General features: G+C 39.2%; 2 protein-coding genes across 2 annotated transcripts in view; one reads left to right on the top strand and one right to left on the bottom strand.

The window, feature by feature from the left end:
• Positions 1-6,851, bottom strand: part of mcoln1a (mucolipin TRP cation channel 1a) — a 28,080-nt gene extending 21,229 nt beyond the window's left edge. The window contains exon 1 of the mRNA XM_088341720.1: positions 6,694-6,851. Within this exon, the coding sequence (XP_088197846.1) occupies positions 6,694-6,724 (31 nt within the window). The 5' untranslated portion in view covers positions 6,725-6,851. The remainder of the gene's footprint in view (positions 1-6,693) is intronic.
• A 4,170-nt stretch (positions 6,852-11,021) lies between these two features.
• On the top strand, positions 11,022-17,056 carry pglyrp2 (peptidoglycan recognition protein 2). The gene is made up of 4 exons (XM_088341719.1): positions 11,022-11,158; positions 12,641-13,498; positions 14,062-14,272; positions 16,580-17,056. The coding sequence occupies exons 1-4, from the start codon at positions 11,083-11,085 to the stop codon at positions 16,881-16,883; spliced, it is 1,449 nt and encodes a 482-aa protein (XP_088197845.1). The 5' UTR covers positions 11,022-11,082; the 3' UTR covers positions 16,884-17,056.
• The last annotated feature ends 319 nt before the right edge of the window (positions 17,057-17,375 follow it).

The following is a 17,375-nucleotide window of genomic DNA, read 5'->3' as shown; positions in this document are numbered from 1 at the left end:
CAACTGTTAATAGTTCAGCAACTTACTATTTATGCAAAATAACTTCCTAAAATGAAGTTCTCCAAACTTCAAAATATGACATTTCCAAAAGGAACATCAGAGTGAAAATAATTGTCCAAGAATGTCTGAAATGAAGAATTGCTCTATAAAAAGAAAAGATCATATGATTTAAATTAAATGAGTCATCCTGCCTTGTTCTGATGCCTGAGTGAAAGTGGCTCCGTTGAACGAGAGATATGTTCAAGCATGCCTTTTACCTTTCGATTTTATGAGTAAACAAGTTTGGATACAAAAAGTAAACCTGTAAAACAGGGGTCAGGAACCTAGGGCTCACGAGCCACATATGGCTCTATTAAGGATTACATGTGCCTCGGAGATAAAATGGAACCCATTCGAATTTCCATCATTTTCTGCATTGTTCTAATTAAGTTACGTGCGATGTTGATTTAGCATGCGCGAAGCCGGGGCGCCACAAATTTTGGCAATCGGTTCAGTCTAGTATATATAGGGCACAGCCAAGGGGTTTACAGTCAACAGACCCCATTTTGGCTGTATGTCGCTAAAGAATCCTTTATATGGATGCTTTTTAAACTATCTATGTTCAGTGTTAAGACACTTTGTAATGAAATCCCACAGAACAAACTGTAGACACCCAAAACGCCAGCAAAGCAGCCACAGCAATTTAGTTAGATTAACAGAAATAATGCGTCCTTGCTCCCCCTTGCCCACTGTTGTTCGTGCAGAAAGTAATGTTTTTGTATTTTGTGACAATTTTCCAAAAGAACTCTGCACGCACCATGTTTTAAAACCATTATTTAGGACAGAAATGACGGTCCAATGGAGCCTCAATGGTCTTAAATAATTGCGGGGGAGACAAATTTGAAGTGGTATATTTATATTGATATAGTGCACAGGTTTTGACATCATTATTATTTCATACATTTTATCAAATCATCAAACATCACACATTGAAATAAAATGCGCTTATGAATTTGTTTTTGTCCGAAGAACGGGTTTGGAGGTTTTCTTGAATTTTGTCTTAAAATATATGGTGTGGTTCTCTCTCTCAAAAAAATAAAAAAATATATACATTTTTTTTATTTCATGGCTCTTTGGGTCAAAATGGCTCTCAACCTGTGCTGTAGAGTAAGGTATTTAACACTCTAAAAACACACTTTAGCTTTAACCAAAAATTCTAAAATGAATGTTTGTAAAAAAGAAATCTTAACTTTTTCTAACATAAGAGACTTGCTTTCGACGGAAATTTGTCTGAATTCCTACACACAAAGGCGGGTAGTCACGCTTTATCCCAGTCACATGGTTAGGATCATAAGGCAAAGAAAAAAAGAGAAAGAAAATTCAGGACCAACGCTACAGAAGTGCAAAGCACACAAGACGTGATTCACTTTTAAATTTAGAGCGTCATCAAAAAGACACAAAAACAGCTGATTTGACTTCCTGGATGGAAATAAGAAGTGTGCCTTTGAGAGAGATTGCAAATGACTTTCTTGGGCTACTTTGGATTCAAACAGAACTTAAGTAAATTGACAAACCTCATATTTGTGTGGGATGGGAACAAAATGATTCGAAGGAACACCCAGCGTCATTTTTAAAAAACACCAATCATTGAGTCTCCTGAACATGAATTTTCAGCTTAAAAGCACAATGAATCCTTTTTTTACCATTAGGGGGTGCTAAATAATGAACACTGTTCCCTTTAAGTCCAAGATCAAACTGTTATTTGAGTCAAATTTAATATAAGAGTTAACGTAGCTTTAAAGAGACAGTGTGAATTACTTAACCACTAGATGTCACAGTATTGTGTAGTGCAACTGGAAGCGAGGGCTGAAAAGGACAAGCAAGAATACAAATTATGGCGACACAAAGTGACCAAACCACACTATTTGCTAAGCATTTCATATTGTTTTTGTTGGGTAGCCGTGGCAGCAAGATGACTGACAATTATGTCAGCAGTGAAGATCATGTCAGATGAATGTATTTTAGGTTATTGTTTGAATCAATGTTGTTGTTTTTTTAATAAATTAGGAGTTTTTTAACCCTAGGATGCCCTAAATGATACAAATCAGTGTTTCCCATAATCTGTTGTGAGACCCTGGAGGGTGGACAATGAAGTTGGGCATGGAAGTAACGAGCTCTTGCATGGGTCTGATCTTTGATTTCACTGCTATGTTCTTGTCCTTCCAGATGGGTATTAGTGAGGCTATGGTTTCAGCTATGCTGGCCATGATTTCTGGTTCTGACCCTCTTCTAATATGACAGCTCCAATATATTTAAACTCTCTTGGTGGTTGATGATGATGTTTGTGGGGATGCCTTTTGGGTTGTTGGTAATTACTTAGTTTTTTCTGTGGTGATTTCCATCCCATACTGGCTTGATGCTTTGTCAGGCGATTGACCAGATGTCTGAGTTCCTGCCTCGTCTGCCAATCCAGCAATATCAACATCAAAATGGAGGTTACTGTTGCTGTGTCCCCTCAAGGTGACTGTACCTTCCTGTTGGTCCAGGGCTTTGGTCATGATCCTTTCTAGGAAGATGTTGAATACAATCTGAGGGAGAATGCCTTGTCTCACACTGACTGTGGTTTAAAACAATGCTCCAATGGTATCATTGATCAGTACCGCACTGTTGGCATTGGCTTACCGCTGTTCAATGGTCTCAACTAGTTTCTGGCCCATGTTGTACCTCCGCATAGTGGCCCATAAAGAGGATTGCCATACACTTTTAGACATGTTCTTGAAATCCAAAAAGTCATGATAGCAGTTTCTCTGTTGTTGTTGAAACTTCTCGCATAGGATGCGCAAATTCAATATCTGTTCTGTGGTGCTCCTTCCCTCCCTGAAACCTTCCTGGTCTTTGGCTAGGATGATTTCAGCCTGTGGTTTTACTCTGTTCAGTAAGACCATTAGCATAACTGTATTCCCACGTTAAAGTATTCCAATTAAGACAGCTCACCCTTTGACGTGTAAAGATGTCAAAGAAAGAACTATGAACTAGAAGTAGGCCGATCATCGAGCGGGCCGATTATCGGCACCGATATTTGGGAATATGCTGAATATCGGTGTTGTTTTTTTTTTGCCGATTATTATCAAGTCACAGATGCAGCCACTATGGACTATCTCTCTTGCCCCTAGACACCTTCTTCCTTCCACTCTCCTCCCCGCCACCCACCCTGTGCCTTCTGATTAGATAAGCAACCGGTGGCGGAGTCACTATAGCATTAACATTAGAGCAATAGCTTTGCTAACTCGCCGTGACATGCCTGTGTCTGTGATATAAAAGCATGTTTGCGATTAAGAAATAACATAAAAAGGGTAGTTAACTTGTTTCAGAAAGGAAAATTCAGGTGGAGACTGATATATTAGCTCTTATCATAACATGAATTCATCAATCAGGCGTTTTTGTAATCGAGAAAGAGAGCAGGTAAAACACACTAAAGTGGAAGTTATTGGCTCTCTTACCATAACATTTGTTTGTCATCTGGTGCTAGAACAGGAGTGCTCACGCTAAATTATTTCATGTAAATTCCTTCATGGAGCTTTTTAAGTTTTATGTACTTTTATATGAGTTGCTGCTGAGCCTCATTTTAATTCCTGCACTGTTTTTGGTTTAAGTGAAAAAACACTCATGTTAGTTGTGTTGAAAATCTAATTTATGTACTGTTAAAGGTTTCAGAGAGCTGTTCAAGTTGTATTTAAATTTATAACAAACGTTCTTTGTTTCTCTTTCGTAATTTAAATTGTCTTACGACAATTTCTAACAGCAAACGATAATCGGCTCCAGAGATATCGGTTATCGGCCTCCTCTTCATTCCAATAATCGGTATCGGCCCTGAAAAACACTTATCGTTCGATCCCTACTTTGAACAACTGAGAAATTCAATTCACGCAAATGCAATGTGGAAATAGAGACGGACCTTGCGTGCCAGAGGAGAGTAGAAAAATCCAAACACTTAAGATTTCATGCAGACAAACGGAACGAGACCGAGTCCCTGCATATCTCCGATGATGGTCACGCTCGACGGAGATTGCACAAAACAAAAGCGGAGCGCACGCCATGCCTTGACACACACCGTCACTCGAGCGGAATATAATCCGCAGAAATATCTTGCTATTCGGGGTCGTGACCGGAGAAAGATCGGTGACGGCGACCGTGAGGCCAGCCTGCCATTCAAATGCTCTACTAACAACAATCTATGTCTAAAACGACGTCCCCAGAGGGAAAACAATAACTGGCAATCATAGCAATCACAAAAGAATTGCCTCAGAATAAATGGTAAGCAATACCTGATTTCTTAATTAGAGTTATTTTGTCTCGTTTGAAATAATTGTTAAAAGCACAGTGTGTAATATTTAACCACTAGAAAAACAGAAAACAAATGTTATAAAGGGTGAGGAGGAATACATGCTGAAGAGAACAAAAAGCACAATTTTTCTTTTTCTTTTCTTTTTTTGCCCAGCCTTTTTCCCTTTTTTATTTTCTGTTATCCCCTTTTCCTTTTTTTCTCTTTTTCTAATGTGACCCCCTAACCCCCTTTTCTCTAAATCTTTTCTATGTATCCCTTTTTCTTTTCTTTTTGTCCTTTTATACATTCGCTTTCCTTTTTTTGTTTCTTTTTTCTTGTTCTCATTCTTGCTTTCTCTGTTATCCCTTTTTCTGTTTTACTCTTTAACTTGCCCTATTTTATTTCTATTATTTATTTTATTCTCTTCCCTCCTTTTCTGTTCTTTTTCTTTTCACTTTTTTACGTTTTCTAGTTTCCCTTTATAACATCCCCCTTGTCTTTTAATTTTTCTTTTTTCATTTTTTTCGCTTTCCCCTTTCTTCTTTTATTTTCTCTATTTTCATTCCTCTTTCCCCTTTTCTCGTTTCTCTTTTTTAAATTTACCATTTCACACTTTTTTTCTTTTCTCTTCTTTTGCTTTTCTGTCTTTCCTCTTCCCCCCAATGCTTGGATTTTTACATGGAAACAAGATGGCGGACACACATGTCAGTTCCCTTTACGTGAGGATCAAAAAAAAAAACTAATTTCTCGGCCTTTGCCGCCGGTGCACTTATGGGGACAACAAAAATATAGTTGGCATGATATCACAAATTAGGAGGACAAAGTAATTTATGTTTAATATCATACGTTATGATACATTCTACAATACATCCCTTTGTATTATCAATAGTAGTATTAATACTCTACAATGTCCTTCTTCTGGATCTATTCTTGTATTCTTATTATCCTGACATTATGGAGAAAGCCAAAAAATCAAAACAAGAATATTGTGGAAAAGGAAGAGTTAAAAAAATGGAATACACTAAAGATAAGCGAAATATTTAAATATCTCATCTCATTAGCTGCAACGCTTATCCTCAGTATATTAAAATAATACAATTAATTTTAATGTTCTAAAGTGAACATAGTAAGGACAATTTATGCACGGTGCAATTGAGTAAAATACATTAATAATACATTAAAAATAAAACGGAGAAAAAACAATGTCACATGTTTAAAATCATATTTTATGAATCTAAATTTAAACAGAGAAATGCTGTATAAAAATTAGAATCAGATTTGTATTTACTGTAGTGAACATTGTTGACAAAGAAATTAGACAAGGCACTCCAGGATAAAGATTTAATAAAGACTTAAAAGAAGAAATAAGATGAAAATAATTTCAGATTAAATAATGTAAAATATTAACAAAGTAGTGCTTTAAGACTGTCCTAAGTTCTAACTGCATCGTAACAATAGTGCAATAAAAAAAAATTGTACAGTAATATTGGGCAGCAGCAAATATTGCCAATAATATAATTATTAATTGAATAAAAATGTATTTACATTTTTGTAAGTGATTAGGCGAGTTTTAACAAATCCATAAAACGTAATTGTTGCATTAAGTAATAATAAACACACGCAAAGTATTTCAAAGAAAATGTTAGAAAGTTGCATACCAGTAAAAGGGATAGGTTCATTTCAAATGACATTTTTATACAAATTAAATTAAATAGGACTGATGTATTTATTTGCAATTTAAATCGCTGATCACTTTGTTTACATCTAAAATATGTGATCACAAAGACAGTGACTTCACATGCATGTTTAGACAACTCTAAATAATTTAATTTCTTCGTCAAAACTAAAATAGAAAGCAGAGAAATAGATTGATAAAAGGATTCTATTTAAAAGCGTTCGTAGTATTTACCTTGTATGTAGTTTGCTTTTTTCATTTAATTATCTGAAGTTTCTTAAATTTATACGTCTTATTCACGAGTGTCATGTCTAATCTCTAACGGTCGGTACGTTGTTATCAATGACAAGAATTTAATATTCTTCTATTTTCACTAAGTGATAAACGTAACATGATGTTTGAAGAACACCACTTTTTAAAAACATCTTGATCTTGATCTTAACATTAACGATAAACACTTACGATAAAGAAATCATATGATTAAATACATAATAAACTTGTAATTACAGAACTGTCCCGAACGAGAAACACAAATAAGCATAGTAAGAGAGAAAGACAATCAAAAGTTATGTATATGTTGTTGTTTATGACTGAATACACAGAAATAAAAAAAATAAAAAACATACTTAATTGATCTTATTATGATTTTAACACATGCAAAAAAACTGCGTAAAAATAGGTCAGGAAATTCAAATCGGTGTCGATATTACTTTACCTGGGCCGTCATGATGTCCCCCTTCTGACATGTTTATTTTTTAAAATACATAAATATATATGTATATGTACGTCCGGCGCGTAAAAAAGGAAAGTTGTTTACTCTTCGTAATGCATTTGTCCAAGTTTGCCTCGAGACTCTCGAGTGGGCTATCGCTTTGCGACTCGTTTCCGGTCTAGAGTCACGTGGCCACACACCACGTGACTCCATGCGGAAGTCACCGGTAACCAAACGGGTCATGGTCGCCTTTGATGGACGATTACGATGGAATATTAAGTTATGGATATTTTAGAATCAAATGAGAAATTCATCCGCCCCAAATCTGAATACAACAAATTGGTGAATGCCATTCTAAAGCAATACGTGTCTATAACAGCTGAAATATAAACAAATAAACCCTCATATACCTCCAAGCGAGCTGAGCAGCTGCTTAGAGCCCCGCAACCACTAGGGGGACCCCAAGACTTTTTTTTGGCGCCAACATTTAAAAAAATAGTACTGTATAGCATTACTACAGAAAAATTCTACTATAGTAATACTCTATTACAAAATTATTTTCTCCTAAAATACTACAAAAAGACAACTACAGTACTATTACAAAAAAGTACTTATACATCAATTATACCTCTACTGAAATACTTAAAAATCTCATCTCATCTCATTAGCCGTACCGCTTATCCTCATTAGGGTCGCGGGGGTGCTGGAGCCCATCCCAGCCATCTCCGGGCAGTGGGCAGGGGACACCCTGAACTGGTTGCCAGCCAATGGCAGGGCACACAGGGACAGACAACTCGCTCGCTCATTCACACCTAGGGACAATTTGGACCGGCCAATTCACCTGAAATGCATGTTATTGGAATGTGGGAGGAAACCGGAGTGCCCGGAGGAAACCCAATACATAATACTATAATATAAAAAAACTACTAGAGAAATATGATTACAATAATACAACAAGAGGTTCACAACAGAAATACTGCAAATTACAGCTATAGTGATACTACAAAAATTATCCTATAGAAATATCGCAAAAATACTACAAAATAAAACTACAGTAACACTGTAATACAAAAATACTACAGAAATACTACAGATATACAACAAACATTCTAATGTGGAAATACTACAAAATACAACAGAGATAGTAAAAAAATACTACTACAGTAATACTACAAAATACTATAATCATAAAACTACTGTTATAACACAATAATACTACGAAAATACTACAGATATACGACAACAAAAATATTACTTGAAATACAACAAAAGTACTACAGAAATACAAAAAAAATCCTACTATGGAAATACTACATAATGATGACTTGACTACAAAAAAGTACAAAAATAAAACTACAGTAACACTGCAAAAATACTACAAAAAATCTACAAAAAGACTACTAAAATACTACTTTGGAAATACATCAATTACACTTCTACTGAAATACTAAAAAATACTAAAACGTGATCCTATAATGTAAAAAAATACTCCAAAAATATTACTACAAATACACTAAAAATACTGCAAATTACACCTAAAGTGATACTTTAATCTCCAATGGAATATCACAAAAATACTAAAAAAATAAAACTACAATAACACTGTACTACAAAAATACTACAGAAATACTACAGATATACAACAAAAATTCTAATGTGAAAATACTACAAAATACAACAGAGATAATAAAAAAATACTAAAAAAATAATACTACACTAATACTACAAAAATACTATAACAATAAAACTCCTGTAATAATACATCCATCCATCCATTATCTGCACCGCTTATCCTCAGTAGGGTCGCGGGGGGGCTGGAGCCCATCCCAGCAGTGGGCAGGGGACATCCTGAACTGGTTGCCAGCCAGTTGCAGGGCACATAGGGACAGACAATTTGATTGCTCATTCACACCTAGAGACAATTTGGACTGGCCAATTTACCTGACATGTTTTTGGAATGTAAGAGGAAACCAGAGTGCCCGGAGGAAACCCACGCAAGCACGGAGAGAACATGCAAACTCCACACAGGGGGTTCGATCTCATGACCTCAGAACTGTGCCGCACAGGCGCTAACCACTGTGCTTCCGTGCTGCCCCTGTAATAATACAGAAATACTTCAAAAATACTAGATATACAACAAAAACATTCTACTTTCTAAATACAATAATACTACAGAAATACAAAAAATACTACTACTATGGCAATACCACGTAGAATAACTTGAAAAATACTACAAAAATGGTTTACAAATAAAACTATAGTAGCACTACAAAAAAAAACTGAACTTTCACAAAAATCTGATTTCAGAAATACTAAAAAAAACAAAAAACAGGAATATTTCAAAAGTAAATAACAAATGAAGTGCTTAAAACAGGGACCCAATATACTATTTTGCTGTAATTGTGGTCGTTTCAAAACCAATTTGATGAAACAAATCTATTTCAAAAGAAATATAACATGTCACATGTGGCCACCGACTCCAAATTATTGTCCACCCCTGGTGTAAAACATGGAGTGAGTTCTAGTAGGTATGCAAATTAACAAGTATTGGGGGGCCCCAAATCTTATTTTGTCACGGTTGCCATGGCGCCCAATTGGCCCCCGCCGTATGGCACCAGCTTCTGTCACGGTTGCCATGGTGCCCAATTGGCCCCGCCCGCTGGCGCCAGCTTGAGCTCGTTGACAGATTGGCTCCCTGTCAGTATTTAACCGCTGTCCTGACAGTCGCCTTTTGTCGAGTAACGTTACGCGAGTGGGTCCTGTTTCCTGTTCTGCTCTCTAACACTTCTTGCTTAGGGCCCAATGAAGGCTTGGCTGCGGTCCTGCCTCCACCTCTTGTACAGAAATTATGAATTCTGGACAGTAAATGTAATAATAACCTCATTAGAATGTACTTAACAAAAAATGACATTTCCTGGAAAACAATACAAAAATGGGATTCATTATAAATGTGATGACACTATGATAAGCAGATTTAGAACTGTATATTTACAATTACCTGTAGCCCCTGAAGTTAAAGAAACACACTTTAAAAACGAATAATAATTTCACGTTTTGAAATTGAAAATGATATCTGCTCATGTTGCAACACTGATAATGAAACCAGTACCAATATGTTCTTCTCATGTCCAATTACACAAAAATTGTGGCTCACTCCCCGTGTGGAGTTTACGTGTTCTCCGCGTGCCGTGGGTTTGCTCTGGGCACTCCAGTTTTCTCCCACATTCCAAAAAAAATGACTGTCAGATTAATTGGCCGGTCCAAATTGTCCCTAGGTGTGAATGAGTTGTCCATCTCTGTGTGCCCTGTGACTGGCTGGCAACCAGAGAAACCAGCTGACAATAGCTGGGAAGGGCTCCAGCACCCCCGAGACCCTCCTGAGGATAACCAGTGCAGGTAATGGATAAAAGATACTGATCATGCTAATTGTTTCTCTTACCTGTTAGAAATCAAATTTCCTTAAAAATCGCAAAACATTTGGGAGCTCTTCTCTACGCCTTGTGTTTTGAACACATGTGTCATGATTATCGATATGCATCACTTGGCGCCAACTGCCTCGGACTCTGATTGGCTCTCTGTCCCTGTTTAAACCCACTCCTATCTGTCCCCTTTTGTCTGTCCGTCTGCGAACCTCAGTTAACACTGGGCAAGCCTTTTTTCGACCATGACTCCCACCTGTTTTTTGCTCCCGGCTTCGACCCATTTTTGTCTCCGACCACGTCTACTCTTCTTTCCTGGCTTACGACTCGCTTACGACCCCGACCACGTTTTTGGCTCTCCTGTCCCGACTACTGACCCGTTTTTTTCGTCCCGACACCGCCATCGTTCGCCACAGAAGATCCGCTTCCAAGTTCTGAGCAACCTACTTCCCGTGTCTAGCGAACACCGGACCGTGGGCGTAGCGCATCCTCGTTCCTTTAATAAAAATTGTGAGAAACGTAACGCAATTGGGTCCTGTTTCCGTTCTGGTCCTGACAACATGTGGAATACAGTCTCAAGGGAAAAGCAACAACTTCTTCAATGAAGCAACCTAGTTACTTTCCAAAATACAGATGCATAATATATTATTGATTATGTTTAAAAGCAGAGAAGGCCTTGCAGTCATTGAGAATACACCATTTTCGCAAGACTCAACTCATAAAACCATGTTCAGTGATCCTAATTGACAAGATTACGATCCCGTAGTCAGTTATAATGTCGTGTACTCGCAGTGATGGACTTTCGCTTGATGACTGATGGTGTTCTGACCTTTGCCATTTGCATGGGGGGCGTCCCTCTCCCACGATGTTTCTTTCTGTTGGCTAAATCAATATTTGTGGTCGTGTGTTTGTCACAAATGCATGCACCCTCCTTCTATTGGGAACATTGGAAAACTACAGCCTCCCTGCCGAAATGGGGTCTTTTCAAATATCACTCTTCATTTTTGTGTCATTCTCTTGCTTTACTTTAATGCCATGCAGCACTAGAGGTATGTTCTAGATTACTTCTATTTAAAGTACAATTTATTATTTAATTTTTTGGGTGATTTCAAAAACTTTAAACAAATTCGAATAAGAAATTTTGTCGAATTTGTTTCAGAAATGATCAGGGTTTAAATCATAATCATTTTAAGAAACATTACCATTTATAATATATACATTAACTCATTGACATGGAATAGGTGACATGCAGCTGCTCCTGCAGCTCTCCATTACTTTTGATTGAGACATTGTCTATGCGGCTTGACATGGGAGGTAAATCATGTCCTTTTCATTTGTTACGTCCGGTAAAAAAAAGATAACTACCAAAAAAACCATTTTCACACTATTGATCCAAAATGGCTTAATTGAAGACATATACATTAGCTGTAAATTACAGTTAAACAATGTAAGTTTCAGTTGAAGTCATGTATTTTTGACGGTAATCTATGTATCTTGTGAGCAAGCGAAGAACTATTTTAATCTCTTTTGTATTTTAATCAATTCAACTTTCTATCTGTCTGCCTACCTCTCTCTCTGTTTCTATCTATCTATCTATCTATCTATCTATCTATCTATCTATCTATCTTTCTTTCTTTCTTTCTTTCTATCTATCTTTTAGAAAATCCAACAACTTTGGCTTACTATCTAGCTAGGTAGCCGTGTAATTAAAGTCAAACTGACTATATCTAGCTACCGTAGGTTGCAAGTCGTGTTGCTATTAAGATTAAGCGGAAGTCAACCTAAATGATTACCCAAACATAATATGTTTCGTAGGAGCCCACTAGATAAAAACGCGCTGACTTGACTAGTCTGAATGGGAATTGTATTGCATATTTTGAGAATATATTTAAAAAAGCAAAATCCCCGTTTTTTATCTCTAGGAGTGGCCATTTGGAAAATACTGTCGAGTGAAGATAAGACCAAATCAGCGGCTTCAGCTAACGACCAATCACAGTTCACCTACCTTCTAAAGCAGAGCCACGATTGGTCATCTTCACTCAACAGCATTCTAAAATTCCAGCCTCAAGTCAAGTCATGTTTATTTGTATAGCCCTTAATCACAAGGAGTCTCAAAGGGCTGCACAGACCACAGATTATTGTAAGCCACAGACTATTATGACACCATTCCCTGATCTAAAACCTACATGAGGGCAAGGAAAAACTCAAAAACCTCGACATGAAGGGATAAACAAAACAGGAAGCTATTGCTTATTAAAAGTTACTCTACAAGCACAAAATCCATCATCAGACTTGTAGAGGCCCTTATAACAAAATATTGTTATTGAATCATTTGGAAAAACCATTTAGGTTAGCATCCACTGAACAAAGTGTGTAATTTTTTCCCCCAGTCATGTATCTTGCTAGGTGTTTAGCTAACTAACAAGCTTAGCGTAGTTTAACAAACCCAATAGCAACACATCAATCACTCATTTTGACAAATTTATTGTATTGTAATCCAGACCTAAAAATATCTGACTTTAAATTGCCAGTCCACCTGAGGAGCATGGAAAACTTCATCCACGCAGTGCAACAGGTGGAAGAGTCCAACCCAGGGCTGTCCCCCCTGGAGCTAGTAAGGGCCCTGCGCAGGACTGCCGGCCATGATGACGCCATGACTATCCACTTCCTGGGTGCTTCGAATAACCTCACAGACGCCGCGGGTCTAGAGTCCGCCATCCTCAATGCCTCGTCCTTCAGCTTTTTTGACAAGGCAATTCACCATATCGTAACCAATGCCGGCGAGGAGCGGGGGGTTACGCTTACGCCAGATGGCACCACAGTTGCCCTGGCCCCTTTGCTGCTGGGGATTGAATCTGGACTGAAAGCTAAACTAGAAGTGATTACAGCCACAGGGCTTTTCCCACTTACCCTGGGAAGAACACTTGGGTTATCCTTCCTCAGCCTGCAGGACGTCCCGGTATCCAGTCGCCTGGGTCCAGACGGGTGCTGGGATAATGTGGAGCGCCCAAAAGTGTTCAAATTGTCTTGGCCTGCCACCCCGGCCACTGATTCAGTAATTCATGGCGGTATGGATGGATTCATTCTCGGCACAGACATTAGCCAACTACCAAAGTCTGAAGAACCACTTCCTCTTAGTGAGATCTTAAAAGAATACTACAGTTTTACCCTTCACGCAAGCAAGGGTCTTGATACCTTATCCAGACACGTTAGTCCAAGACGAAGGGAGATCTCTCGATCCATTCTGGCGCCCCTCGACCTCCAAAAGAAGGTGATGGACACACTCGAACTCGTCTGGAGGTTAGAGAAGACAGAATGGATCGCTTTGGACACTGGAGTCAACAAGGCGGTGGAAGAAGGATTGGAGGCTTTTGTGCACAAGTACTGGGGTAAGCAGAACTCTCTCTCTTCATTTCATACTGAAACGTACGACCAGAAAATAATCCTGACCTTATACTTTCAAACCTAAATTTAAATATACTTAATCCAAGATGTGAACCCAAAGCCTTTCCTTCAACAAATCCTCACCTAAAAGTTGCTGGTGAAATCTGTGGCCAGGGGGATTAAGGTGGTTCTACAAAATCATGGTGGTCACACAAAATATTGAACTTCAGGAACTTTTACTTCAGGGTGTACTCACGTTGGTTGCCAAGGGTTTAGCTACTAATGGCTATATTTTGAGTTTTTTGATGGGAAAATTAAACTTAAACACTGTTATATGAGCTTAACGCAAACTACCTTTCATTGTTTCTTCAGTGTTGTTCAACTAAACATTACGATGAAATCTCTGCAGAAATGTGATGGGTGAACTTACTTTTCTGACAAACTGTAGTCACCACCGCAGACAAAAATCAACCCTTATCACAAACTTTCCCCGTGCTTGGTGCCAATCTATCCCTTGAAAGGTAGAAAAAAGTGAAAACCAAAACACCAAAAGACATTTTTGCTGCAGATTGTCCTCAAATCATCTCCCGCTGCCAGTGGAGGGCAAAGGCTCCCAAGGAAACCCCCATTCCTCTGTCTTTACCCCTTCGCTTTCTCTACGTTCACCACACCTACCAGCCCTCTCAGCCTTGCCTGTCCTTCCACGAGTGCTCGAAGGACATGAGAGCCATGCAGCACTTCCACCAGGAGGTACGGAACTGGAGTGACATTGGATATAGGTGAGATGTTTTTACCATTTGCTATGTTTTTGGTTATTATGTTGCATAAGGCAAATAGCAGTTCATTACCACAGTAGATCCCCGGGATACAGAGACCTTTTTACTTAACGGTGTGGAATAAGATTGGCCCCTCTTTACGACATTCTTCCCCACTGTATCATAAAATTATTTCGCATGTCCAAAATTGTATTAGAACAAAATTCACAGTGTTCATTCGTATCATGAGTCACGACGTCCTTTATGGTCAACGGCATATAAAATACTGGTCTGCTATTGGTCTGGTGATGGCATCATGAACATACATTACGCCTTATCTTATCTTATCTTTCTACCTACCTACCTACCTACCTACCTACCTACCTACCTACCTGCCTGCCTGCCTACCTGCCTACCTGCCTACCTACCTACCTACCTACCTACCTACCTACCTACCTACCTACCTACCTACCTACCTGCCTGCCTGCCTGCCTGCCTACCTACCCTGGTCATATCCCTCGAGAGGGGTGACCAAAAGCAAGACAAACACATACACAAAAACAAAGAAAAGAAAAAAGGAAAAAGTCGCAAAAAACACACAAAAAATGTGACCATGGTCAACTCAATACCCAAACAAAATAAGCACCTCGGCACCCAAGTTGGTCACGCTTTCGTTCCTCCAGATAAAACGGAACACAAGAAAGCGGCCGTGTCACTCAGGTCAGGGTGACACAACACACTCTTCTGTTCAACAGCAGGGCCCGGTAGCTTTCATTGGTTTACCCCTGCCGCATCATACAGGTGCCCTGCCCATCCCTTAGAACGCGTCCAAACATCCCACTATCCTTTCACAACACTTAATGCCTAATCCTAAATCATGTAAAACATGCAACATTTAGATGTTTGTATGGATATGGGATAATTAATCGTGAACCAACGAGGCATTATAGACAACACGACAGATGTAAAATGGACATCAACGGTGATCAAACTAATCTTTAGTGTGCAGAACACAACAATGAATGTTTTAGGAATACAGGAAGTATGTGACAGTGTGCGGGCGGCCCGGCGACTGGGTGCTTAGCGCGCAGCGCCACAGTGGAGAGGTTCAGGGTTTGTTTCTATCTACCGCGGCCTCCTCGTGTGGAGTTTGCATGTTCTCTTTGTGTCTGCGCGGGTTTTTATCCATGTACTCTGGTTTCCTCCCACATTCTAAATACATGCATGTCAGGTTAATTGGCCGGTTCAAGTTTTCCCTGGGTGTGAATGAGTGAATGAGTGAATGAGTGAGTTGTCTGTCTCTGTGACTACTCTCATTAACTACTCACAGTAGGCAATCTCAGATATAAGGGTCACAAACCTTTTTGAAGTTAAGAGCTTCTTTTCGTTACTAAATAGCTCAAAGGGCTACCAGTTTGATATGAATTTCTAAAATGACAACTTATCATGTTATTACTATTTTGTTACTATGTTACCACTATGTTATTACTACCTTGTAATTATTTAAATTCAGGTCAAAATAGGCTCAGTAAACCACTAAAATACCTGCCTTGTATAAGGCACTAAATGATTTACATATATGAATTATGCTATTAATTTAAAAAGAACTCTGGAAGAATTGAGAATTAATTGAAGACACTGTCAAGGATGGATCGTGTTGGTGTGGAAGCACAGTGCAGGAACACACATAGTCAAGTAACAGAGGTGTTTTATTTGAACAGGGTTCAGTACACGGGAGGTCGGTAGCGAAGCAACAATCGTCAGAGATGAGTCAGTGTTCCCATAGTCTCAATCAGCGAAAGCGACAGTCCAATAGTTTGTTGGGCAGTACCAAAAATCCAGAAGGCCAGGCAAGGGTTCAGTACACTTGAATGACTGAAGGCTGAGACAAGAGTGTTTGGGACGTGACAAGAAAGGCACAACTAGCACAAAGCAAAGGGGACCGAGTGATTAAATAGTGACGAGGAAGAGTTGTGATTGGAGGGAAAACTGGATAAGTAACCACAGCTGTTAGGAGGAAAATATACCTTGGACCAAATAAGGCAAGGTTGAGAGAGACAGAAGAGAGGGAACCTGGAGACACAGGACTCGAGTGAAGGAACGTGACAGACACTGTTGTCGATGAATTCTCATCCCAGTTAGAAATCAAATTTCATAGAAGATCACAATGACCCATCACGGATTAGCTGTTTTCAGAACTGCTCCACGGGCTATTTAGGTATTTTCAGGGGGCTACCTGGTGCTCGCCCCTGCAACAGAACATTGCGCTGGCGAAAGAGATGTGTTAGCATCCAGCTAACAGATGATTGTACATTTTCCTGTTCCCGACAGCTTCGTGGTGGGTTCGGACGGTTACATCTACGAAGGTCGTGGTTGGCACGCCCTCGGCACACACACGCGGGGCCACAACGCCCTCGGCTTCGGCGTATCCATCATCGGCAACTACACGTCATCTCTTCCCTCACCTTATGCCGTGGAGCTCTTGCGCCAACGCTTGACGCGCTGCGCGGTGGACGGAGGCAAACTCGTGGCTAACTACACCATCCACGGACATAGACAAATGGTCAACTACACATCTTGCCCTGGAGATGCATTCTTTGCGGATATAACACACTGGGAACATTTTGGACAGTAGTCTTCTACGGCAGAGGTCCACAACCTTTTCTGTACAACGGACTTAATGTCTGACAATATTCTCGTGGCCCGACTCAATGATAACTTTAGTAATAAAAACAATAATGATGATAATAATTATAATATTGGTATTATGTCTAAGTCTATTGTATAATCACTATACCACTAGAGTGTCATGTCGTGGCGACCAGCTGGCTCCGCCCCCTGGGCACCGGCTGTAGCAGATCGTCTAATTTGCGTGTGTGCTTCTTAAGAGGGGGTTTGGGTATTGCCGGTTGCTGGTTCATTGCGTTTTCTGTTCTGCATTAATCTGTTCTGTTTGACTTGAGGAAACCTGTGTTTTGCCCGTTCTGAGTAAAAGCCTGTTTTGTGAGTATTCCTAGTCTGAGTTCCTGTTTGCCTGTAAGCCTGTTTTTGTTTTGTTTTGTCCCTGAGTGTTGGACAACTTTCATTTTGCTAAATAAAAGTAAATGGTCGCGATTGAGTTCATCCT

The sequence above is a fragment of the Urocampus carinirostris genome, chromosome 8, assembly GCF_059441175.1.
Source record: "Urocampus carinirostris isolate Australia breed hairy pipefish chromosome 8, RoL_Ucar_1.0, whole genome shotgun sequence".
NCBI classification, from domain to species: domain Eukaryota; kingdom Metazoa; phylum Chordata; class Actinopteri; order Syngnathiformes; family Syngnathidae; genus Urocampus; species Urocampus carinirostris.
This window is presented reverse-complemented; position numbering and strand designations above follow the sequence as displayed.